The sequence below is a fragment of the Daphnia pulex genome, chromosome 9, assembly GCF_021134715.1.
Source record: "Daphnia pulex isolate KAP4 chromosome 9, ASM2113471v1".
Taxonomy (NCBI): Eukaryota; Metazoa; Arthropoda; class Branchiopoda; order Diplostraca; family Daphniidae; genus Daphnia; species Daphnia pulex.
Genome location: NC_060025.1, coordinates 8637685 through 8662964, shown reverse-complemented (window position 1 = coordinate 8662964; position 25280 = coordinate 8637685). Strand labels below are relative to the sequence as shown.

The window sequence follows — 25280 nt, the reverse complement described above, 5'->3', positions numbered from 1 at the left end:
AAGGAAAAGTAAACACGGATAACAATTTCCGAAGGAATTGCGTTGGGTTTGTCACGGAAGCAGACTCTCTGACGGAACACGGAAGTGAGATTTTCAAATGGCAATAACAGAGTAATAGAAAGAAATTTTTTATTAGTTTTTTATTTAAATTTTAATTATTCTATAGCTCTTGACTGAGTTTTGTGGCTCCGATCACTCTGATTTATCTGAAACTCTGTCTGATTGCCTGCGGTCATGCCGGTCAACATAAATTTTTTAACTGGCAACGCCATCGTCGCCATCTCGTATGCGTCAGCTACACTCGCTCTGACACTCCCATTCTGAATTACGAAAGCAAAGCATTGCGAGATTTTGGGAAGGAAAGTAGTTAATAAGCCACGCTTCAGTCACCAAATATCTAAATCTTGATATCTCTCGTCAGCAGCTCACTAAGACTGTAGGACATTAGTGTGAAGTGTTTTAGTTCGTCCGACGTCCAAGTTGACTTTTTATCTCAATACGAACAGTGAAGGTAGCAATTTCATTAAAGGCATGTTTATGTTGAAAACTGGTTTTAATCATGTTAAATGAAACTAAATAGAGAGAGTCTTATAAACAGCTCATTAAACTCCACTATGCCACAATTGATAGGAGTGAAATCGCTATCCCAAACATGCCTTGATTTTGTTGTAAACAACATGGCTCTGTTGTGTAAGGAACCAACCAGTGATTTTGCTAACAGCAGTCAATCTATCAACAGTCCTTTTGATCAGTTGCGTAAGTTGACAACTATCAATTACCTATCCAAAAGTATTTTAAAATTGTCTTATTTTGTAACAGCTAACAAGTTATTGGAGGAAATCATCAGTTCTCTTAGAAACAAAGGAGGTTTGAAACAATTTCTCGGTATACTGGCTGTTCCACATTTAGAGACCTTGAATCTCAGTGATTTAAAAAGTGAAGATGATCAATCCATTGAGCTTGATAATTCAATGAGATGTGTGGTAAGAAATTTTACTTCTACACTTCCTTTAATATCGATACATGACATTCTTTCTATTTCAGAACTTGAAACATCTAGCTATGTGGGCAGTTACTAATAATGATGAATTCTTTACTTCTTTCATTCCTAAGCTTTCAAAATTACAAGTACTGGACATTTCATGTTCAGATGCAGATGACAGCAGCTTGGAAGTAATAGGAACTTATTGCAAAGATTTGAGGTAAACAAAATGTTTGTTTGATGCCAAATTTGTTAAAAACAATTCTGGTTTCTTTCGTAGAGTACTGGATTTTAATACATGCCAGAATATCACAGATATTGGAGTTAAAGGATTGTGTGACGGTGCAACGCGTAATCTAGGAAGTGGAGGTGATGGACTGGGGCTGCCCAAATCTCTTCTTAAGTTGGGTTCGATCTTTACATCAATTACCCACGTAGGAATGCAATTGATCTTAGAAAACTTTCATAGTCTTCAAGTCTGGGATATGGCTACTGTTCAAAACTTGACGGAGATTCACAAAGAGGTTTTCTTGAACCAAAAGTTAGAGATTCCAAAATATTCTCTGATATGTTTAGAAATCGATCCTTACGCTTCCTACATCCCTAAATCTCTGGGATTTGTTGTGTCGCTGTGCCCGTCTGTGATCCGGGTGGAAATCGAAATCGATGGCTACGAAGGACTGACAGACAGTGATTTGCTTGATTTGTTGTCTCTTAAAAATCTCCGTAATTTTAAAATGAGTGGTGGAGAATACCCTTCTAATGGTAACGTCACGTTTGGTGGCGGTGTGACTCCAATTTTAAAAGCCTTTGGAAATTCATCACTGAAGGCACTTTCCCTATCCAGGTTGAGTGATGTCAATATTCTGGTAATCACACAGCTTTGCCCAAACCTTCACTCCCTTGACCTTATCGATAATTTGAGCTATTTCACCGCCAAACTTGTTAAAGAATGGGTTAAGACTGAACGGACTGAACCTGAAGTATTAAAGCAACTGGAAAGGTTGAGACTTTTAGGTAGTGGTATACCGCGCGAACATTTAATCTTGCTGTTGTCTTCGCCTTTATTAGTGAAAATAACGATTGTAAGATGTTCTACGTTCGACGACGACATCCTCCAAAAAGTCGCTAGAATTCAAACATTTTCCAACCTTGAAGAGTTACGCATTGTTAGTTGCCAGACCGTGACCGAGAAAGGAATTGATGTTTTCATGAATGCTCAAAACCCTCTTATAAAGATCGTGTTATATTTGTGTCGTCAAATATCGAAGAGTAATGCAGAGTGTTGGGAAAGGCAAGCTAAAAAAAACAATTGGCAATTATTGATCGTTTATCATTAGTAAAATTTATCTTGGTGTTGAAGACGACTTATACGTCGAGAACGCGAAGGAGATTCCGGAGATATATTTGTGTTGGTGATGAATGTCGGAATCGATCAGAATCTGAGAAAAGATTTATTCTTGATTGAGAATAATTTTTTAACGGTATCAATAGCAACTACTATTTTGTCTTATTTTGTTCCCTTAAATTTCCCTCACTTATAATTAGTCGTGAAGCTTCGTAAAATGTCACACTGTCCTTCATTCTTGTCATGTCAGTCAGTCATTACCCACTAATAAAGTCTGAACATAGATTTCCACCAATAGTTTTTCTTCTGAAATATATAGTTAGCTTTAGCTTGTCACATTCATCTGTGTAGTAATATGATTATCTGTTTTCTGTTAGATCGTGATCAACAACTGCCGCCTTGAACATGGTTTCCTAAACCATTTCACCGACAGGAAAACGAGCAAATATCTGTCTTTTTCAGATTATGTAAAGTCTTATTTAGTGTTATATATTTTGTAAGTTCTGGCAACATCATAGGTTTTCGTCAATCATACTCATATCCTCATCACTTGACTTATTCTATCTTCTGAATATCCTAGAATACCTTATTGACGTTATCATATGTAATCAGTTAATCACACCCAATTAAAATTGTGTGGTTAACTCTTGGTTCTTGATTGAGTAATTCAGTAATGGTCAGTAGGTCTACAGAGGAACAAAAAAAGGCGACGGAGACTGGCCGACGACATCAAAGTGGCGGTGATATTCAACATTGATAAGTATTCAAATCAAATCATATTTTTGGTGTGTTATTTCGGGTTATTTCCCATTTATTTTGATTTTTTTTTAGTTTGCTGAAATTGGTGGACACAACACACGGTAAAAATGTTTTTCCACATCCATTTATCACAGGGAAAACCCATTCGTTGAAATGTACAAATTTGATTATCATTTTCATTCATTTTGATTTGAAAAAGCCGCCAATTCTTTACTTTTCTAGGCAGTCAGCCACCTAGTAGAGAATTTTCGTACTGCCTTTTGGAATCTCGTTTTATCTTCTATTTCTGTCGTCTCATTCGTCTCGTGGTCTTGACTCGGTGAACGTGACGTTGAAAAATGGATTGGTCGTTTGAATTCGTTCTTTATTTTTCAGTATCTTTCATACTACATTTTTAATTGAAATATGCAGCATATCGGATTTTTCAAATTTCTGTACAAGTTCAGTTTTTGTTTAAACTTTCAAGTTTCAATATCCTAATTCGTAAATCAGCGTGGCCATGCCTAGTTGCCTACTGCCAACACAATACTTATCTTTTTCGTCATTTTCTCAAAATTCTTGTTCGAAGTATGGTTTTACATATTTTCTTATATTTCCCTATCTCTACACTAGTTTTGAATGTGAATGTGAATTTTTGTTTTAATATGTAGGTAGTCAACATTGATTTTTAACATGATGCCTTGATTGGGACCTTTTCGACATTTCCATTTGATTTCAGCTCACACTATATATCTTTTTTTCTTCTAGATGGGATGTTTTGACGTCAAAATGACTGCTGAAACCTGTGAATCCACGCATATGTGGATATCACATGCTTGTGTTGGACAGGTTCTTGTGATGCTGTCCTCTGCTTCCTACACTTGCTGTGTGAGAATTATAAACAAGACATGCAAAATTTTTGCTGACCCACATCAAATTAAAATCTTAGAATCATCTATATTACAATAAGACCTAGTCACGAAAATCAGAACTTAATCGCCACTCGCTAGTCGAATGGACCTAGCACAATCACGGATCTTCTTCTAACTGACACCAATCCATTAGGTATGTTTCTCTTAATTCCGTATTATTCATTTGATTAATTAATTTATCAATTTTTCATGACGAGGGAGAATAGAGATTGTATTGGATTTTAAAACGCTGTTCCAAATGTGGCTTGATACTGCATTTTGAATGAAATATTTTCCTTGCTTTTTTTATTTGAAACAGATTACCCTCGAGTTGAAACTTGGATCGATGTCAACCGTCCAGGCAAAACATTGGAATTCAACCACGTTATCGCTGTTTCGCCTTCTAAAAGATGAATACAGTTCTGGTACAGAAACTGGTAACATTCGTCGGGATTCGTTGGGATAAGGTTCCTGTGATGCTCTCTTCTGCTTCCTACTGCTGCTGTGTGAGAATTATAAACAAAACCTGCAGTCCAGATGAAATTGAAAATCTTAGAATCATGGATATTGTTGTACGACGACAAGATCTTGTCACGAAATCAGAACTTGATCGCCACTCAAGAGTCGAATGGACTGGGAATAATCACGGTTCTTCTTCTTACTGACATCCATCATTAGGTAACAGTTTCTCTTAATTCCGTATTATTCATTTAATTAATTATGTTATCAATTTTCCAGGAAAATGGAGAATGAAGATTGTATTGGGGTTGAAAAACGTGGCGACATTATTGCTGTTGCCAGAAGTTGCTTGAGATTGCACTTTGAATTAAATATTTTCTGTGCTTTTTTTATTTGAAAGAATTACCCACGGGTTGAAACTTGGATCGTTGTCAACCGTCCAGTCGAATGGATAGTAGTCAAAACATTGGAATTCCGCCACGTTATCGCCCGTTTCGCCTTATAAAAGATGAAGACAGTTCTGATGCAGACACCGGTAACATTCGTCTCTATTTAACATTGTTCTTTTTATCGTTAATTCTAATTTTTATTTTTATATTGATCCAATCTCTCGGATGTGTCGGCTGAGTTCGCCGTAACGGCAGTTCGTCGTTGTTGACAGTTGTCAGAATCGTCGAATCCTATTATTTACTCCGGCGGAGGAATAGCGAATAAGGTAATCGAACGAAACGTTAATCGCTCCATTGGTACAGCAGTTTCTGACCTGACAATTCATTTGACAGGTTTCTGTGGAGAGAGTATTTTTCTCAATTGGTTAATTTACAGCTAAGTAGCGTGGGTCCTAGCTCTCAGCAGCCAGGAGCGTCGGATAGCCTAGGCGATAACAACGACCAAGAATAAACTGCTGTGCTGCTTGAACAAAATTATCGTTTGTATAGAGTATAGAAGAAGAAACATCTGTTATAATAGCTGCACAGTTTGCTGACTACTGTTTTGTATTCATCCATCAAATTTTCATCTCTGATAAAATAGTAAAATGAAACAAAAAATAGAGTAATGAATTGTGCATTGTGTTTTATTTGTCCCACCTCCACCCACAATTCCGCCACTGTTTTTTTACACATAACATACACACATATACACATAACATACACACACACATAATTAACCCATTGGCTGCCACGCCATGCAACCCGTAGGTTGTTTTCTACTCCCTACGCGCCATGTCTTAAGGATCCATGACCAAGGTGGAACTTGCCATCTCTTGACAAGTCCGGGCTGACACGGTGACAGGAGAACATGGAATGCACGCCTCTAGAATCCACCACCGCATCGACAAGGGGGGGGGGGGAGTCCCTATGGTGCACTGCCAGGGCCTTTCGGCAAAATTTGGGCTGGTGCTAAGAAGAAGCTAACATGGGGATAAAAAGGCGTGGCAGCAAATGAGTTAATTAGCAAAAAATTCATACCAATAACAAAAGATGATCCACGTAGAACGTACATGTTGAATGTAACCGCCACGTCGAAGAGATGCTGACACCCGTCTGATGTTCAGTCTGTAAGCCGGATCTTCTTGGTCATTATCTAAATGGCTACATCAATGAGAAACAAAAATTAATTACAAAATTTACATACACTGCCATGACAAATGAAGTTACATTGATAACACCAGCAATCAGGTTCCTAAGCTATCCAGAACATGAAATGAGTCAAGTAAGGATGCCAGCAGCTTTCCCTATGACAGAACATACAAATGATTCAGTTAATAGACTTTCGTTAACTAGTCAACATACAAAACTATGAATGGACAGAAACTACAGGGGTTATAACAAAAATCAAACTTACAATTCTCTGAAGAAAGAAAGTAACTTTCCTGCCTGTGGCTAAGGCAGCAACAGCAGTCATCTGTGTTTGAGTTAGTTCTAACTGTCCTTTGGCATTGACCTCACTTTGGCATCAAACAGTTGAACATGTTGAATCTAAAGGAAATATGTCAATAAATATTTCAACATTATTGCAGTAAGCTAAAGTTAACTGCGAACACAGAAAACTGCAACCTACTACTTGAAAAACGTTCAGAAAATACCTACAACATAGGTTGATATGAGCCCTGCATCTTTTCACGTGACTTCTCCTAGTTGCTGCAATTGTGCTGCAATAGACGTGAAGATTACCCATGGTCTAGATTATGTTTTCCTTAGCTTTCCCTATGGCAGAAAATGCAACTTATGACATCAAATAAAATTTTCATATTTCTGAATAAAGAACAGCACTTGTCTATCGATGCGGTAGTTGTGAAAATTTGTTCGGAAAAAACAAGGTGTCCACGCTGGGGTAGTGACCTACAGAGATCAATAAAAACTCCTGATAATTCCGATGAATATGAACACATATGGAATAAATATCACCAAAAACAAGTTGCACAGAAATAAACTTGAATTTACTTAAGGAATTCATCGGTAATTTTCAGGGGAAAATAGGAAAACTTTTGACAACAAAAAAGCAATCCGCCATGAATCCGACATGGCAAAGAGGACAAATGCCATCTAGGGTGTCCCTAAACTATGGACTTGGACAGTCCATTTTGGACTACTAAACTATGGACTTCGATCGAAAACTATGGACTTCGCCAGATGGCGCTGCCTGTCAAAGTCCATATTTTAGAACCTGAACGCTCCACCAATGGCCATACTAAAATATGGACTTTTCCTGAAAAGTATGGACTTTATCCAAATTCAACATAAAACATAAACTACGAATCGTTCTATCATTTTTTTGTTTTATATATTTAACGTCCGTTCAATAAACTGCAAGAAGCCACGAGCTTTCTAGAGCTGGCGGGACACTTACTTTTTTAAAGCCAAAATTTGTTTGGTTCATAGTTTTTTATTATAATAATAGTATCAAATGCCAGAACACTGCTTGGTAGAATTCCGTCGGCGGTAGGATATATTTTTGTAAAATATTCTATTTTTTTGTTAATTTCTTCTAAAGTATTATTTTTTATTAATTCGCTGTCTTGCTTTATCCGATCTATAAAACGGTTTAAATACAAGATGTTTTTCCGTGTTAATTAAAGGCAAAATCTCTTATATATTTTTAAGCTTCTATTTGCGAATTTAACTAATATTCCTTCCTCCTATATCCACATTACTCTCACTAAGTTTACCCAGTTCTAAAGATAAAATTGAAAATTCGGGTTGTCCAAGTAAAGCACCAACTGCAAGAGAAGCATGAGCTACATATCTTTTTTGCTTAATTAATAGGTTTAAGCTTTCTATCAGATGATGAGCTATGCTTTTTATATCTTCGATTCATACTTAAGGTCTCATTTTTTTTTAAATTGACTTTTGCTTTTATATAAAACAACGTATAGGGCAAGAACCGGCAAGAACAGTCTTTTGAGACATAAGCGGTTCTGCAGCACATTTAAAATTAATTCCCTCTTTTGAGAAATGTGTTCATACTGTGTACCTAAAAGATCAATAGCTCCATTATTAACAAAACCACTACCATATCTTAAAAAAATAAAGGGATAAACATAATGGGTATAATGGGTAATGCGAAAGCCAAAAAGAAAGCGGAAGTTGCGGATTATATGCCATCGCATTTGCGACAGCCTTGGCATTTTCATTTAATCCATCTGAATTGAGGTTTGATGGGTCACAAATGCGCTCCCATCTAATGAAATGCATTTCCGACGGCGCAATCATTCCTTTTCCAACCGAAGGACTCCGAACGCGTTCAAATTGGAGACCAAAGAAACAAATTTCCATTCCCCTCTTCTGTGTGTGTCGGATGCCCGACTTTTGATTTCATAAACTCCTTCCTAAAAAATTTCACGTTATGGTACAGTGCAACATTTGCAAAGAATATTTCCATCCGGAATGCGAGAACATACCCGAATCTGCCATCAAGTGCAAAAAAGTGCTCTGGTATTGCTCATCTTGCATTTAAACGTTAAATGACTTTGTTTTATTTCTTTTCTCAAATGTCAAATCAAGAATAATAAAACCTTTTTTGAAATGTTCAAAATGTACCTTGTAAATCGTGTATTAATATTCGCAATACACCATTCGGAATGAATTTGTGGTTTGCTTAAATTTAATTAAAAGATATATTCATTTAACCGTTTAAAACTTAAGCGAAAATATTCGGATCTAAGCCAAGTTTATACATTTAAAGTCCATACTTTAGACGCCAAGTCCAGTGTTTCGGATATAACGCCATCTGATGGAGTCCATAGTTTCTGCAGGTTAAAGTCCATATTTTAGGTCCCTAAGTCCATAGTTTCGGACAGGCAGCGCCATCTGGTGAAGTCCATAGTTTTCGATCGAAGTCCATAGTTTAGTAGTCCAAAATGGACTGTCCAAGTCCATAGTTTAGGGACACCCTGCCATCTATTTGACACTTTCGAAACTCGGATGACTCAAAAGCAATTCAGTTCTTTAGATACTTATATAACTTAAACGGTGCACTTTTATTTGCTTAAACCTAGCTGGAAGTCCTTAGAAATTTACCCAGAACAAAGTTCACTTTTTAGTTTTATGCAAATTTTCCGGAAGTATACCGGAAGTAGCGATAGCGCCTTAACCATTGAGCTGTCGACCAAATAAACCAAATATTCGTGATCTCCATGAAATTTGGGGTCGATATAGTGTAATTTAAAGGAAATCCAAAATTTGGTCAAAATCGAGAATTTTCCTGAACTATAGTTCAGGAAAATTCTCAAAACCGGAAGTACGCGTACGTACAAAAACAAACATGAACTTTACCACAAATTTGATGAGGATCACGAATATGTGGTTCTTTTGAGCGTAAAACGAATATTTACTGAACTACTGGCAGAAATGAGAAAACCGGAAGTAGAAAAAACAACTCATTATTAAAAATCTAACAAGTGAGCTTTGTTGCTGAAACAGAAACTGACAGTTATCACCCAAAGTTTCCTTGTAGAGCAGCGAAATGTACAAAGTATTCGTAATTAAACTGAGCCGAAAATGATCAAAGGCTATGCCGTCTAGCTTAAGAAAATAGAAACGTTTAACAGTAACATGAAAACAATGTCCGCTCTAGCTCGTTGGCAGTTTACACTCATTGAAAGAACTAACAAAACATAGAAAATAACTTTGATACTCACGTAATATTCTCCCCTCGTCTTCATAAAAGAGCCACCACTGCAGCACACATATCACAACAGACGAAATCCCCAAGGTCAACAATTAGGAGAAGGCAGCTTGACATTCGTTTATGTGCCTAGTCTGTCTATGGCATGGTGGTGATTCCAGATTGTTGACGAAATATCATTACTGCTACCTTTACGTATCACGTCTATTTACTTTTTAACTTTATATCTGTCATCCTGCACTTTGCCTTACTTGTGATAAATCTTTCTATTTCCCTGTAGGTCTCGATGGCCATTGATGTTGAGATGCTGCCTAATGAGGAGTTGGTGAAAGGTATGCTTGAAGCAGTTGCTGCTGCTGTCCTTGGTGTCAAAATTCCATGTGTGGTTTGTTAATTTGTGTGCCATGTCAAATCTCTTCCTTCTGTCACTAAAATCTCTGCTGTGCACTGCAATATATGATTGAGGCAGGATTGAGGCAATCTGATTCTGCTTGTTCAAAAAACTAGCTGTGCCAATCTATAAATAGCACTATATACATTGTTTATTCTTCAATTTCAGAGACTCAAACAGTTACACACACAAGAAGTATTCCATGACAACACCAGCACCACAGACAGCATGGAACAGCTGGACTTCACCACAGCATTCAGCATTTCAGCCAGTCTGCAACAAACCATAATCACTATAGAAAGCACTGCAGAATTTCAAGATTGCCGCTGGATAATTAACCTATTTGAAAAATAAATATTTAAAATTATATTTTGCAGGTATACAACAAGAAAGAATTTTGATATATATTAAAGTTCTAATTTTAGAAAAAAAAATATTTATTTCATGAATTTTCTATTATTTAAAGTTTTTTTCCAATCAGTGTAGTTATGATCATAATAAGGATACCTACTAACACAAAAACCTGTGGAAGTCAGTTACACCGCTTATTCAAAATTTAATATTGTTTACCTCTTTAGAAGTGATGCAGAGAAAATTTTAAAATCTTTAAATTTAAACAGTTCGTATACTATCGCCATTACATGCTTTGCTAGTCGGCATGTAAAAAATTCACTTCCCGGGAAGTGAATACTGCGACCGCAGTATGCGATACATCACGCAGCAATTAGATAGCGTTAGATAGTGTGGATTTTGAAATTAGAACTTAGAAATAGAACTAGTAGAAATTTTTAATCATTAGGTGTGAACAAAAGCAAATCAATAACGTCACGAAAATTGCTTTTCAAATTCTAGATTCTGAAAAGTAACTTTCCACCAGCAATGAATTTACAAAAATTAACTTAACAATTAACTGTCACTAACTAAATAAAAACTAACGTTTGCAAACAAATTACCGAACCAATTACCAAATTATAAGAATTCTTCCTGAATGTATCACACGACAGCAACATGCTGTTAAAGTGATAATTACAATTTGAACAAGGCGGTTTTAGCTGGAATTGAATCACAAGTGTAATAAACTTCGTGTTTTACTGTCCACTTGCACAAATCAGGTGGGCAATTTTCCTAAAATCTTAAACCTTCAATTTTCCGTTCGACAAGAACCCCTCGTCCCCTCCTATCCTCGTCAAAACACAAATTATCTTTTATTACACACAAAACAGACGACAGTAAAAAAAAAAGTTAAATGACGAGGAGAAAACTCCATTCACAAACATGCAAAACAAAGTTTGTCAAAACATACTCCAGGATAACACCGGTACCACAAACTCCGTGCAACAACTGAACTTGATTTGATGACATATTCACCATTTGGCCGCAACCAGATCAACACAATCCAGGATAACACCAGATCCACCGACGGCATGCAACAGCCTGAACTGGAAACAGGCTGCAGAACTACTGCACATTGTGATCACTCTCTGGAATATAAATAATGCTGGTCTGCTTAGGCTAGATTTAATGGCTGTAGAAAAACATGTTAAGTGATCAACGAACTGCAGCTACAAACAGATAATCGTGTTGAAACTATATACACAAATATGTCACTACCAATTTCAGCACTAAAGTAATAGCTAGAGACCATTGTTAACAGCATAATTTGAGTGAGTGTGAGACGTTCAGAACAACGCGGGAGCTTTTCTGCCCTCCCCCAAGTTAAAATAATAGATAGAACATTATCCAACCCAACAATGTAAGGTATTGTCAATAAGTTGTGAATCACCCATAAATTTGAATTATACGTTTGAATATAATTTATAACCTGACTGCAAGATGACCTGACTGCAAAATGACCCATGAATTAGAGCTACTTACTTATTCTTTCATTGCATCAACAGATAACATTTGTACAGCCAAACCGCCGCCCCTTTTGAAGGATTACGGTTCTGACTAATCTCTTCCTAACCTCGATCCGTTGTACATTTTAATTAGTTGATCTTTGAAACAAACAGCAAAATTAAGCAAAACAAAAACCAATAAGGCCAAATTGTAAATTCTTATAGATAATACCATAAGACCAAGAGGAACCGCATAGAACATAACCGCAGGTCATCATTTCCTAAATGGCCAAATCAATAATAAAGAGTTATTGACACAATTTTTGGTTGAGTGACATGACAATTGAAGTTACAAATGATAACACCACTCAGATTTCCTAGTCCATCCAGAAGACAAGACACATCACAAATGATGTGATGAGGATGACTATCGATTGCTTACTTCCTCTACTAAAAATTCATCTGTTAACAGAACATAAATTATTAAATTATGACTCTACAGACACAATTCTTACATTTCAACGAAAACAGAATAATAATACTGGTCTTCTTAGCCTGTATAATGACTGTAAGATTATTAGAAAGGCTTGATCAGGCAGCTGTTAACCATGAGAGATGATCAGATCCACCTGTTTTAATAAATTAAAAAAAGAAGACATTAATATTTCAAAATTAATGTGGTGTGGTGCTTTCCTGCATCTTTTGAGTGAATCTTTTAGAAAACAAAAAGGGTTGATGGTACTTTTCCTTTAACTGTTCATGTTCACCTAATATAAGTTAAAATGATAAACTGATCATTACCTCAGCCATAAAGTCAACAATGTAGCTTACTGTAAATAAGTAGCGTAAAAATTTAATAAGTTGCGCCAGTTAATTGAATCCCCAATAAATAGAATTAGAACAACCAAACGTTTCATGACAACAAATCGTATGACACGCCACGCCACCTAGTCGCTAAGTTTGAAACTGCCAGACGATAGCGACATCTAGTTTACAAAATCATACTCACTTTTCGAATTATAGGCAGCTCTTCAAAAAGGTTGTCCCTATTGGCCCCCGATCAAAAAGATTGATTTGATTATACCTGTTACATGTGAACGACAGATCCAGAAACCAGATTCCTGCTATTAAGGGCAAAAGTTGAAGCTTCATGAAATCGGGATGGGACTGATACAAAATGCTTCATTTAATCCCATCAGGTTCTTGTTCTTCATTGGGAATCCCTAGTAAGCATAGACAAATGCAATACTGTCAAACTAGATTTGTTGAGGTGCAAAATTAGTCAGACAGTCATAAAACAGAAATATTTTCTTGTATTACCAAGTCCACTTCAGCATGTAGAGATTTAAATCCATTGCAGCAAATTCATCTATACCACTTTTCTCTTCGACTGATGTTATCTGGAATGCTTTAGCATACACTTCCACTTAACTGCTTCAATTGAAGCACGTGTTAGGTGTCAAGGTGTGAAAGGGGAGCGTTGGATAACACAGGGTATTGCGATTCGACAATCGAGAAACAAAGAGCTTTAAGTGGACGCTGAACGGATTATTACAATCATTTCAATTAATTAAACACCACGCTAAGTTACTAATCCTAATAACTAAATTTCTAACAGAGAGAGACCGAGGTGAAGTAATCAAAACGACACTGAGTCGCAGAGTTGGACTACGGGAACGGGACTAACCACTAACGGCTGGACACGAGAAAACGGAAGCCTGGAATGGAAAGGAAATATGGATATGGTCTGGAAAGCAGTGATGCCGAATTGCCAATGTATTAAGTTTGATGCTGCCAAATAAAATGTCTAAAAAATAATTTTGCTAAATATGGAATTGAATTCATTCCTTTTTTATCTAGTTAAGTAGTTATTACCGCAAAATGATAAAAATAATAAAAATAACTTCCTAATTAAATTACTTTATTTCTATTCCTTGGAAATTTGGCATTTGGAAACGACCGAATTTAAAATTTCTGTAATAAAAAAAAAATTTCACTTTCAGTATCGAGAACAAACAGGAAAAATTTAGTTCTGGTCTTTTCAATTCCAAACTTGGTGTTAACGGGGAAGTAATGCGCGTACGCAATCAAATTAAAAAAAAAAAACTACAAGTACATTTATTTTGAATACCCGAATACAAATAAAACAATGATTCATAATTGAATATTTCACTAGAGGTAAAATTCACACGGGAAGTTTATTAAACAGTTGTTTAAGTCTTGTCTTAAGGTCGATTTTGATATCAAGGAAATTAGGAAATTAGCATTTGCAAAAGACTGAATTTGAATTTCTTCCAGAGACAGTGAATCAGTAAAGGGCGTGGAATACTGGTAGTAAGCTTTCCCGTTCTATAGCCTGGAGAAAATTCTCGGCATAGTTAGGTTAGTCCTTCTTCGGTCGTGTCATTATTCACGACCGTTTCAGACACTGCTGGTAGGTAAATCGTGGAATCGCCAAGGGTTACAGGAGAAGCTGCTGCTACGTCAGACACTGTATTAACGGTAATAAAAGTCCCATAATCGATCGTTTCAGATGAGACCGTCGAGTAAGTTGACGAAATTGGAATCTGGTCAGAGACCGTCGTAAAAGGATAAATTGGGGATTCGTAAGTTGTAGAAGCATTTAAGTTATTAATGCTATAATTTTCCGTTACAGGGACCGAAGGGTAATTGGATATGATCCCATCAAACGCCGTAATAGTAGAGATTGTAGTATGAATAGGGATCTCGGCAGTGTCCACAGTAGAATCAGTGGAATAATTATTTTCAGTACTATTTTCAATCGCAGTAATGTTGCCGTAATCGACTGTTTCATGGACTGTCGGAGTGTAAGTTGGTGGATACTCGTTAGACACCTCAATTAAAGTGTGAATTGGGATCTCGGCGGAATCCGTAGTGGAAGATACATGAGTAGTTGAATCATTAATCGTTTGAAAGTGAGTTGGATAAATAGCGGGAAAAGTAGAAGGACTATTTTCAGTGCTGTGTTCTAGAGTAGAGTTAAAGAATGCAGTGGTTTCAGGAACCGGAAGGAAAGTTATAACTGACGACTGGCCGGAAACTGTAGAAGAAATAGAACTAATGAGAAGTGGAACTTTGTCAGGGTCCGCAGAGGAAGTAGTGGGCATATCGATCACATTATCGACCACTTGAGAGACTGTTGGATAAGTTGAAGACTGGCTCGTAGGAGATTCGGTAGAAATACTACCATCAACGTTCATTACATTTGTAGTAAATTCATCTATCCCCATGGAAATAAAAGGAAAGGTGAAACCCTCGTTATTGTTAAGATAATTAAGATTAGTCAAAGAATCAACTTCTTCGCTACAAAAAACGTAAGAGAAACCTGCCGGAGTACAACCCCAAACTACACCAATTGTGGTGTAACCGGTAGATACGGTCGTGGTTTCCGTAAAGGTAGCTGTAAGGGTTGTTGTTTCCTGAAGATTAAACCCCAAACAAGAGAGGAACTGGCTAAAGTTGACTGTTGTTTGCCCGCAATCGCCGACTGTGATGCTCTTACTCCGTCCGCTAACCTCCCACCGTCTAAAAATGTTCTGCAAGTCGGAATATCGATCGTCCAACGAACTGATGATCGAATCGCCATTGTGATTGAAATCATTCGGCGCAAGAGTAGCTTCAATCCTGCATCAATCACGTAATCACAATTGTATCTTAGTCGAATAAGAGAAAGTTAAAAGTAATTTTATTATTTACCCGATAACCGCAGATGGAATAATTGAATTTCGGTCGCCAAATTGAACCATGTGTGGTTTCTCTTCAATTCCACGCTTTCGCCGACATTGAGAGACTTTGCCGGACGAGATGAAGCAGACTGTGGGCTGGAATCTGAAGGATGTGGAAACTTCAAAGGTGAGCAACGTTACTCCGCTAAACAATGGTTGGCCACCAAAATGAATCTGAGCCCCGATAACAGACTGAAAGCCAATAAAGTAGACGATTAGAGTTGATAGCATATTAACATGGGATATAAAATGCAAGTTCTGTTTAAGGATAGAGCAAAAGCGGATGAGACAAGAGTCGGCGAAGCACAAAAACCTTATGGGATGTCGTCGGGTCTTTTATTGCGTTGGAACCTCCTTTACAAAGGATGCGTGTCGTGTCGGCGTGCTTATAGTAGAGGAAGTTGGTTGGCTGCCAACTTTTCGCCATGTAAGAAAAACCTGGTAAAATATGCTCTATGACAAGTGCTTTTAAAAAGAAACCAAAAGAAAGGAAATAGTTTTCTTATAACCTCTGAAAGATAAATTGGTTACGTTGACTTACCCAGATCATTTGTCCACGTACACGCCACCTGCGGTCAGGAAAGATAGAAGCCACGAAACAAACCGAATATTCCGATATTTTTCAACATCAAGATAGAAGATGTGTTATGCGCCAACTCCATTCCATCAGATGAAGGGTAAGATGAACTAGATTTTCGAGAAATATGTATCACGAAACTGCAATCTGATGGAAATAACTCCACATAGTTTCTCCGGGGTTCCCAAAAATCTGGTAAAACAAGTCTGTGTGTTAGTTTTGGCGTTTAAAGTTTACCCTCGGTATAAATTTGTAAAGGAAATGTCACTTGCGTGTTTTGTTCTTACCACTTGCGGGATTTTCTCAGCCAATTATCTATACCGTTAATTGTTCTTTTTGAAAAAAAAAAACAAGAAATAGTAGCAGGCAATTTGAAAGTTCGTTTTTATTATGAACATCTTACGAAATACTATATCGTGATTGCACATATGCATTAATATACTTTACCTAATAATATGTCTATCGCATAACTTTGACGTGATCGCACATTTCTATATAAGGTCTTAATTCAATTATAAATCGTGTTGGGGAATGTGGCAAGAGCAGGCCGATGGCAACTTGTAGATGTCGATGAAGATTCCCTTCTGGGGATCGCAAGGATCGAAGGAAAGCATCCGCTGGTAAACATATTTTTGCAGACATTTGCTGCCAAAACAAGGGGCCAGGGTACGGCAAGCTGCACCGGGGAACAAACATTTTTCGACGCGATGGGTTTGGGTGTATCCGGGCCAGGCGATGTCCTGGACGATGACCCGCCATTCTCCATCGACATTCACTGCCCGGAGTGGGCGAGCATAAACGACATCGCTAGGACAGATGTATCCTTCACCACCAACCCAGTTGCCCTTGTCAAAGGTCTTGCCGTGGTATTCGGAATAGTCGAAATGTTTCTCCGACAAGGAGGTCAGTCCATCGACCAAATTATCGGCCGACTGATCGGCAACATCGGCGTATTTCTTCAACACCAAAGGGTCGTAGTCGATGGCGTACTAAAAAAAACGTAACGGCGATAAGTTGAATTTCATAAGATCTACTTTTTTTTTATTTAGAAAATGTGCTGCCTACCTTAACTTCCTTTTCCGGATATTCGGGGTCTTTGACACAGAATGTGAGGGTTCCGTTTTTCGAGCAGGTTGGTGCCTTTCGTGGATGGCAATAATCATTTCCGCCTTTGTACTTTTGGCTGTAAGCCGCTGGGTAAGATGTCTTTGGATAATTGGTAGGATCAAAAGCAGCTTCCGCTTCCGGCTCGGCAAGAACTCCCATCAAAACGGAAGCCAGACAGATCTACAGATTTAATGAAAAAAATTACGTGAATTAATAAGATTAAAATTGTCATATTATACAAGAAATAATTTGTTTTCTACTTTAATTTCTCTTCTCAAAATGAATATTTATTAAACTTACCAATACAATTTTCATTTCAAATAGCTGAGTGCTGGTTCTAATTCAGAAAATGTACAAGTTACCAAACTGTGTTGATGCTTTTCAGTTCTCAACTGATGCAAATGGGAAAGAGGGAAAGGGTTTTATACCCAAACTTCGTTTCAGTGATCAATAACCTAGGACTTTGGAGTAAGACATCTAACTTTGAGGTTTTACATATTGCATAACAGACTCCCAAGTTTCAGTTACTGATGACTGACGATTTCAATGAGGATAACTGACTCTCACTTTCGTTGTGGTTATTGTGGTGGTAGAGGAAGCTGTGAATAAAATTTAGTGGAAAATCAATTGCGTCACATTCTTACTTCATCTCTCTGTTACTTTGTAACAACCCAGCGCTCTTCAATGAAATGTTTGAAATTGTGTGTTAGTTTTCAAAATTCGCCACACCTCAACATCTCGCTTGATGGAACTATTCAGTCGATTGGAAGAGAAAGTCATTTCGTCAATTGCAAGTTGTAGCATACGAAAGGTAGGGGGCCCTATATAAAGTACGGATGGAGCGTTCAAAACACAAAACATTCCTGATCAGAACCCCAGTAAGATAGAATATCTCTCCATTTGTACTAGCACGATAATGTCTTTAAAATCAGTGGTAAGTAACACCATAACATTTGACAATAACGTTGACATTCATTTAAATGTTCCACTTACCAACTATAGATTTTCGCATCGTTGATGGTGATTGGAGTTTTCTCCGATCCGGAGCCCAGCAGTTACAAAGTCCCTCCTTCTTACGGTGCCCAGCCCAAGTACGAATACGTCGAGATTCCGCACTGCGCCAAAAACACGACCAAGTCCTGGTGCCTGGAAGACTCTGAATATCCCCAACATGAAGTGCAAAAAGCCCTGGACCAACACTACCAGGCCGTCGTGGCTTTCTACAAGGACAAACTGGCCAACACTGAAAATTCAGTCGACGAATTGGACAAGTTGAACGACGAGGTTTACCTTTGCCCGAGTTCCACCGATTACGTCCGTCCTTTCCGGGCCATCAACGTCGACGGCAAGTGGCGCACCATCGTCAACGGCGTCGAGTCTTACGGCATCAAGTACACGCAAACTGCTCGAATTGAAGAATGCGACGTGGTCGTGGGAACCACCTGCCCCTTGGTCCCGTCCTGCTACGAGTCCAAATGCGTCCAGAAAAATATTTTCCATCGCTTCTTGGTCTACAACCCAAAAGACTACACTTTCCCCTTCGCCATTGAAAAATTCAAGTTGCCCGGATCGTGCGGATGCGTTGTTGGAGCTTTTCACCTTTAAAGTTTAAATTATGACTACAGAGTACAGATAACGCAATAAAGAATGTATAGATGTTTGGCACACAATTTCGACTCCAAATAACTTTTTTGTATGCTGCGATAAAATGCGAAGGTCCTAACTCTAACACTTCGGACTACGGTAAATCATAAATAGGGATCTTTGGTATAAAGATGTGAAGCGAACATACATATTAATTGAAAGTAATAAGAAATAGCAATTTTGGGAAATATTACATAATAAAGCGTGAATGTTTTACGTTACTACGTTGCCGTTTGAGGATAATAATGCAAAAATGGGCCTTATCATAATCGTTGTCTAGTAAATTGCGGTCTTAAATAGGAATCTCGTTTTGGATGTAACATATCGATACCATGTCGATACCACACACTCTTTGCTCATTTGAAAACACGGATGATACGATTCGATTGAAATGAAAGTTCATACCTTGGTGCAAAATTTTCGACGATGACTTCCCGGTCGAACGGTCGTCCGTATGGAGAACTTTCTTCAAATCCAGGTGCCGCTGTAATAAAATCACCACAACACTGTTCCTAAAAAGACGACGAAAAAGGATAAAATGTGTTTTACTTTTAATGAGAATTCTAAGGAAATATAGATATTTACCCCAGTAGAAGTGAAATTCTGTTGAACGTTTCGTTTTGTTGACGTAGAGATATCAGGGGTGTAAATATCTGGAACGATCCTTTTCACTGTTGACTTACTGGAGTTGAGTATATGCTTCTCCATTCCTTTTGGCATAATCTTTAATAAGTGGCATCAATATTGTGGTATTTTTAGCTAAAGGATCATGTGGCATGGTGCATCATTGGACAGGACAACAGGACGGATTAAAGTTCCATACCTGCATGCAAGATCTTTAGCGGCGACTGGCCGTCCAGGTGGCCTGGTCGTTTACGTGGAGAACATCTTCCAAATCTAGGTGCCGCTGACGGCGAGTACTAAAAAGTCCACTGTTCCAATAATGACAATGAACAAAAATATTAAAAAATGTGTTTCACATATTTTTAAAATTGTAAAATACAGCTATTTAGTATTTACCTCTGTTAAACTGAATGCTGGTGAATGTTTTGTTATGATGGTGCAGATAGATTCATTACCAGGTGTAAAAATTGTGAACATTCCTTTTCATTGTTGATGTCCTAGTTTTACTGTGCATGTTACTCCATTTCAAATTTAGGATAATCTATAGACATGGAAAATTTTGCTGGTATTGCCAAATTTTAGTAGTGAGGTTAGGGTAGGTGTAGATAACACACCTTGCTTGGTTGTTCACTTCATCAGATACTCGTCATCTCTGGATTATTAAGCAGAAACGACTTCAGCTGCTGCATAATGGAGAAGCCTAGACTTTAAACTATTGTTCGCTGGCACCATCCAGCTATGTAATGGTGGAGCATAGTGGTATCATGGGACACACCAAGATGCATAAAGGAAAAATTAACCTGAAGAGTCTCTGTTTCAGCGTGGAAAGATTGAAAATCTAAAACAGGCAAAAACCCCTATGCCTTGCTTCCTGTAAAGATGCAGTACAGGAGAATCCTGGGCTATTTTCGAACTTGTCCATGATTTAACTGCTTTGCTTCAACCACGTGTAGGTTGGATGGGACACTCGTGGATAACACTGACTCGATCACGAAACAAAAGAGAACTTTACATACTGAAATTTCTGGCAAATGCTCACTACACTGTAACATCTCTTGGTTTCAACTACAACTCATGAAACTTTTTACTTTTTAAGTTTATAACGATGAAAAAAAGCATAACCGAACCGAATCATGCTTTCTAGCCTACACGACACGTACGACGACGACGATAAGGTACGACCGGCGTGAATCCTGGCGGGAAACGGAGAGCTGCAGTCAGCAGACGAACTTCTGTGATGAGTAGCGATGCTGCCAATTTTTTATTTGTTAATCAACTTAATATTCATATTATTCAAATCCATATAATTACATTTTGTCAAAAATATTTTTTAACTGTTTGCAAATGTTTCTAAAGTGTTAATTGGATTTTATTATTTTTTTATTTTAAAAAGTTGAGGCATTGTCTAAGAAGGGAGCTTGCTGATTAACAACGATTTGAGTATCCGGCAAAAACATATTAAATATTTGACCAAAACCAATTAAATTATTGTGGATGTTTGATAAATAAAACGCAGTAGTTCTACTTCTGCAAGTAAGCAAGGTTTCGTCACAATTCAAACTCTCTTATCGGTAACTCGAGAGTTATTGAGATTAATCGATCAAGATTATAAAATACCGGTGCCGAGTGATAACAAAAGGAGACAACTATGAGAATGACATGAATATACGTGTTGCTTTTTATTCTAATAGACTAATACTCTCGTGTATACGTAAAGGATGGCGGTATAACAAGATAACAGAAATGCACTGATGCTTTGAACTGAAACTGCGGGTGTCTGGGTACTGCTGGAATGATGTAAATTCCGGCAACGTGCTTAGACTAGCAAGCCGATGCTTCCCAAGTTTGGTGCGTGAGCAACGACGTTGTGCAAGCCGGCCGCCGTGCAGCAGAACATGTAACCCTTGGGGATGTCGAATCGGTTGGACCAGCTCATCCATCCCACCTGACTGCAGACGTCCGTGCAGAAAACGTCGGCTCCTGTGACCGACGTCAAATGCGGATTGTTGATGCCGATGAAAGCCGTGGCTTTGTTGCTGGCCGGATCGTGGACCACCTTCCAGTAATATTTAGGAGCCGGAAGGACGTTGTTGTTGTTACCATCTGTAGCCAAATAGATTGGCTTTTGGACACCTTTAACGTCGGCCAGCGTCAGGGTTTCGAAGGTGCCGGTGTAAACCACCACATCGATGACCCGGCTAATAGCCAAGTCCCTAGTTCCGGCTTCCAGCGCTTTCCAGTTGCCATTGTTGAACGATTGCCATTGCGGGGCAGCGTTGATGTAATAGTAAGTGGCGTCCTGACTTCCGGCGTCGATAAAATCACCATCCGGCGCCAAATGACCGCGGGCGAAATAGTAACTCTTGGTAGTGTCAATGTACTGAGCTCCTAGATTGCTGGAACCGACGATATCGGACACGGTGACCAACTGGCCATCTTGGCTGTAGGCCGTTTCGACATCGACGCCGACGAAATAATTGCCTTTGCGGAATGAGGGACGGGCGTTGTCCTTGTCGTCGGCGGCGGCGTTAGCGCCGTAAATGGTGTGAACAGCGTAGAGGGTGTTGTCGTTGGACTGGACGTGGCAGACGGTCAGCTGATTGATGTAGGCGCTGTTGACTTGCCAACCGATTTCGATCTTGGTGCCGATGGTCGAGCAGGTGCCCGTCTCTTTGATGGTCTCCTTGACGACGGCGTTGCATCCTAATGAACTGTAGCCCAAATTTTGCGTGCCGATCTGGAGGTTCGTGCCAGCAGTGGCGCATTTGCCCGAATTGAATTGGGCGTTGGTGGCCATCAGGAAGTTGTTGGTACCTTCGCAAGCCACCGTGATTGTCTGACTCGCAGCTAGCGTGATTGTGCGGACCTGATAGTAAAATATGAATTGGAATCAGTTTGATCAAAAGAGATTTAATTTTAATGTTATTTAAGAGTAAGACCCCATTTTGGAGAGTTGGCTGGATGATGTTGTTGGACGAATCCACGAAATGAGGTGGGTAAGTCGGGGACGACGTATCCAAATTAAATGTGCAAACTGTTTTCCACAGTGAAAAATGACAAATAGTAAAAAAAAATGGCTGGCGAATTATCTTATTTAATTAACTTACCAGCAGACACCGGATCGGCGACCAACCAGGCTAGCAGAATAACTGTCAACAGCTTTTTAGTGATCGCCATTTTAATAATAATAATTGTCGAGTTTAATTGGTGTCAACCGCTTCCACTTCGACCTGCGTCTGAAATGGACATTGTGATCCTTGGCCATTATGGATCAGCTGGTTAAAATGCGTACGACGAGTTATCAAGTGAGCAAACACATATGAGTGGTGAAAACAATTGATACGACTATATCGGATATACCCAGTTATGATATGATGCAATCTATGGCACTCTGTCTGCGGCAGATGCACTCTTTGACCGAATAAACCTAACAAATGCGATATAAGCTATTTAATACCAGCCTGTGACTTTCAGTGCGATAGTTAACCGTGTCAGTATTTGAGCCATAAATAAAATCCGTAGCCATAGCTGACGTATACAATCTTGAACGTTTGTTGATTTGGCTATACGTTGGCCGCATATTGGTACAGCTGTCAGATATCGGGGACTTGTAATCTTATAAGAAATATTAAAAAAGCCACGAATAGAAGCGGAAAATCATTTATTTCAGAACTTATAACTATGCGCTGGTTATTGCTTGTAATGAAAATGTTTTGGAGAATAAAATGTAAAGATAACTAATAAAAACAAAATAAGTTAAAATATAAATTCTACTCCGGCCGGAATTTCCAATGGGGGGATTTAAGTTCAGGAGAGAAATTAAATAATTAAAATGGCATACAAGAATAAGTTCACAGGTCCCCGACTTCTTGCATGTTTTTCGAGAAGAAATATTGCGGATAATTCGGGAGTGGGCCTTCAGTTGTTGTTAAATTCGTTCCATCCCAAATAACCACTTCTTCAATCGGGCAATAAATGTAAGGGAATCCGGCCGGAGTGCAGCCCATCACAGTCATTCGATTATAGCCAATCGATAAGGTCGTGGTTTCGGTGAAGGTGGCCGTCAGGGTGGTCGTTTCCTGGACTGTCATCCCCAAACAAGAGAGGAATTCGCTAAAGTTAACCGTCGACATTCCGCAATTGCCAACCGTGATGATTTTGTTTCTGCCTCTAGCCTCCAATTGTCTGAAAACATCCAGCGTGCTGGAATACGAGTCGTCAAACGAGCTGACAATCTTATCCGCCTGGAATCTTGATCTTGAAAGGATCGGGGCATCGGTGGGTTTGACTCTGCAGAACGTAATTCAATTTAACATCGATCAAAACTTGGATTTTGAACTCTAGTTATATACCCAATAACAGCCGATGGAGTAATTTCCCAGTTGTCTTCTTGAATAATCAGCGGCCGCTCTTCGATTCCGCGTTTCCTCCGGCACTGGGAAACGGAAGTGAACGTGATGAAGCAGGGCGTCGCTTTGGTCACGGTCGACGTTTCGGCCGTGACGGTGAACGATGTCACTCCGCTGAAGAGAGGCCCGTCGAGTACCTGCGAACAGCTACAAGAGCCTACCAAGAATAGTCCTACCACCAGCAACATTTGGCAAATCAAACGGGTTTGCATTTTTTGTTCAGTCGAGCTTATATAGGACCGGATCGGTTAGGCAGTCGGTGAGAGACAACATCTTCCATCGGACTGTCGTAGCTCTTTTTATTATGTGTGCGAGTCCCGTATACAACGTCCAGCAAGGTTAGAAAATGCGATAAAATGCCCTCTGTTGTTTCCTTGATGCAAATGAGGCGAGTTGTACGCTGTCAGCAGCGGAGTTTTACCCATGGAGTTGCAAAGAAGAAAAATGAATTCAATAAAGCGCTGAAACAAACGCCGGTCGCCGGGTTATTACAAAACAAAAGACAAATCAAACAGTCGCGGGAGTTAGATGCGCTACATGTTTTGGATTATTTGTCCAATCCATCTGGATGTCACAAAGTTCCGGGTCTTAGAATGTAAAAGAAAAGTTTGCAACAGCAGCAATATTTGTTATATCCCGGAATAACTCTCCAATAAACGTACAACAGTTAATGCTGGAGACTCGAAAGGTACATAACAAGGTGCCAAGGAATCTATTCTCGTGACGTTATTACTCTCTTATTGGCAATATTCATAATAGAGAAACTTTCCGGAATGCAGCAGCATCTCCAACCCGTGACGACGGCCACATTTGTCAGCCTCCAGATTTTTATGGAAAATGTTCAACGCTGCTGGAATATGAACATCGTCAAATGAATGAAACTGGAAATTCTGTTGTTGGAATTGAAACGGGAAACTGCGAACGCATTAGATTGAGATGCAAATCTTTCATCAATATGTTTGATATTAGGGGGGAATCGATTACGCGATTACGTTTTCGTTGTTGGGATATGATGGAAAACCGGCCTTGAGGTGGGCAGGGAAACAATGACCTGTTGATGATGCACAAGTCCGCATTTGTTGTTTCCTTCCAAATTTGGCTGTTTTTCAAAGCCGAATTTTTCCCAAAAACTGGAATTCTCATTTCGTAAAATTATAATCAAACGGCGTAATTTAGAACGATGCTGAGAGAATTCCGTACATTTCCTGTTTGCCCTTTTACAGAAAACCCGTTTTCTAGAATAAGCGAAATAATTGGCCAATCGTCACACCTTTTTTTAAATTATTCCGCGCGATTCCGCGTCACACCTCAGCGCTAGAGTGTGGAAACCTGTCTAGAAATTATTCAGGCTTCGTTTCAACTGTCACAGTTTGTTATGA

At 38.8% G+C, this 25280-nt stretch overlaps 6 protein-coding genes and 4 long non-coding RNA genes across 27 annotated transcripts; 4 read left to right on the top strand and 6 right to left on the bottom strand.

Annotated features, from left to right (window-relative positions):
• The first annotated feature begins 292 nt into the window (after positions 1-292).
• On the top strand, positions 293-2615 carry LOC124201760. Of its 2 annotated transcripts, none has more exons than XM_046597986.1 (5): positions 293-511; positions 631-756; positions 820-983; positions 1045-1202; positions 1263-2615. In XM_046597986.1, the coding sequence occupies exons 2-5, from the start codon at positions 678-680 to the stop codon at positions 2320-2322; spliced, it is 1461 nt and encodes a 486-aa protein (XP_046453942.1). In that variant the 5' UTR covers positions 293-511; positions 631-677; the 3' UTR covers positions 2323-2615. The 2 variants fall into 2 exon arrangements, with proteins under 2 accessions (XP_046453942.1, XP_046453941.1); XM_046597985.1 differs by having other exon boundaries at positions 581-756.
• Positions 2616-3389: 774 nt separating this feature from the next.
• Positions 3390-5504, top strand: LOC124201763. Of its 3 annotated transcripts, none has more exons than XR_006877654.1 (5): positions 3390-3656; positions 3837-4133; positions 4299-4657; positions 4718-5153; positions 5221-5504. It is a non-coding gene; the product is annotated as an uncharacterized LOC124201763 (long non-coding RNA). The 3 variants fall into 3 exon arrangements; XR_006877655.1 differs by having other exon boundaries at positions 3540-3656; positions 3740-4133; XR_006877653.1 differs by having other exon boundaries at positions 3540-4133.
• A 71-nt stretch (positions 5505-5575) lies between these two features.
• LOC124202456 lies at positions 5576-9724 on the bottom strand. 5 transcript variants are annotated; one of them, XR_006878144.1, is made up of 6 exons: positions 9579-9724; positions 6712-6780; positions 6525-6645; positions 6284-6417; positions 6097-6173; positions 5576-6030 (listed from the first exon to the last, which is right to left on the bottom strand). It is a non-coding gene; the product is annotated as an uncharacterized LOC124202456 (long non-coding RNA). The 5 variants fall into 5 exon arrangements; XR_006878142.1 differs by lacking the exon at positions 9579-9724 and adding an exon at positions 6847-6981; XR_006878143.1 differs by lacking the exon at positions 9579-9724 and adding an exon at positions 6847-6981 and having other exon boundaries at positions 6529-6645.
• LOC124202458 lies at positions 9305-10307 on the top strand. 2 transcript variants are annotated; one of them, XR_006878156.1, is made up of 3 exons: positions 9305-9652; positions 9846-9945; positions 10125-10307. It is a non-coding gene; the product is annotated as an uncharacterized LOC124202458 (long non-coding RNA). The 2 variants fall into 2 exon arrangements; XR_006878157.1 differs by having other exon boundaries at positions 9621-9760.
• On the bottom strand, positions 10086-13546 carry LOC124202457. 9 transcript variants are annotated; one of them, XR_006878153.1, is made up of 5 exons: positions 13115-13546; positions 12148-13050; positions 12027-12075; positions 11832-11953; positions 10086-10295 (listed from the first exon to the last, which is right to left on the bottom strand). It is a non-coding gene; the product is annotated as an uncharacterized LOC124202457 (long non-coding RNA). The 9 variants fall into 9 exon arrangements; XR_006878152.1 differs by lacking the exon at positions 10086-10295 and adding an exon at positions 10929-11437; XR_006878150.1 differs by lacking the exon at positions 10086-10295 and having other exon boundaries at positions 10929-11953; positions 12148-12244; positions 12310-13050.
• A 345-nt stretch (positions 13547-13891) lies between these two features.
• Positions 13892-16076, bottom strand: LOC124202427 (mucin-5AC-like). The gene is made up of 2 exons (XM_046598775.1): positions 15512-16076; positions 13892-15439 (listed from the first exon to the last, which is right to left on the bottom strand). Exons 1-2 carry the CDS (start codon positions 15769-15771, stop codon positions 14173-14175), a joined length of 1527 nt encoding a protein of 508 aa, XP_046454731.1. The 5' UTR covers positions 15772-16076; the 3' UTR covers positions 13892-14172.
• Positions 16077-16484: 408 nt separating this feature from the next.
• Positions 16485-19586, bottom strand: LOC124202428 (neurotrophin 1-like). Of its 2 annotated transcripts, XM_046598777.1 has the most exons (4): positions 19454-19586; positions 19274-19380; positions 17183-17404; positions 16485-17106 (listed from the first exon to the last, which is right to left on the bottom strand). In XM_046598777.1, the coding sequence occupies exons 3-4, from the start codon at positions 17381-17383 to the stop codon at positions 16630-16632; spliced, it is 678 nt and encodes a 225-aa protein (XP_046454733.1). In that variant the 5' UTR covers positions 17384-17404; positions 19274-19380; positions 19454-19586; the 3' UTR covers positions 16485-16629. The 2 variants fall into 2 exon arrangements, with proteins under 2 accessions (XP_046454733.1, XP_046454732.1); XM_046598776.1 differs by lacking the exons at positions 19274-19380; positions 19454-19586 and adding an exon at positions 17525-17646.
• LOC124202429 (protein spaetzle-like) lies at positions 18079-18864 on the top strand. The gene is made up of 2 exons (XM_046598778.1): positions 18079-18158; positions 18227-18864. The coding sequence occupies exons 1-2, from the start codon at positions 18141-18143 to the stop codon at positions 18827-18829; spliced, it is 621 nt and encodes a 206-aa protein (XP_046454734.1). The 5' UTR covers positions 18079-18140; the 3' UTR covers positions 18830-18864.
• A 1557-nt stretch (positions 19587-21143) lies between the features above and the next one.
• LOC124202506 lies at positions 21144-22735 on the bottom strand. Its single transcript, XM_046598835.1, has 3 exons — positions 22600-22735; positions 22432-22526; positions 21144-22358 (listed from the first exon to the last, which is right to left on the bottom strand). Exons 1-3 carry the CDS (start codon positions 22667-22669, stop codon positions 21309-21311), a joined length of 1215 nt encoding a protein of 404 aa, XP_046454791.1. The 5' UTR covers positions 22670-22735; the 3' UTR covers positions 21144-21308.
• Positions 22736-23138: 403 nt separating this feature from the next.
• LOC124202497 lies at positions 23139-24184 on the bottom strand. Its single transcript, XM_046598829.1, has 2 exons — positions 23845-24184; positions 23139-23782 (listed from the first exon to the last, which is right to left on the bottom strand). Exons 1-2 carry the CDS (start codon positions 24111-24113, stop codon positions 23344-23346), a joined length of 708 nt encoding a protein of 235 aa, XP_046454785.1. The 5' UTR covers positions 24114-24184; the 3' UTR covers positions 23139-23343.
• Positions 24185-25280: the final 1096 nt, after the last annotated feature.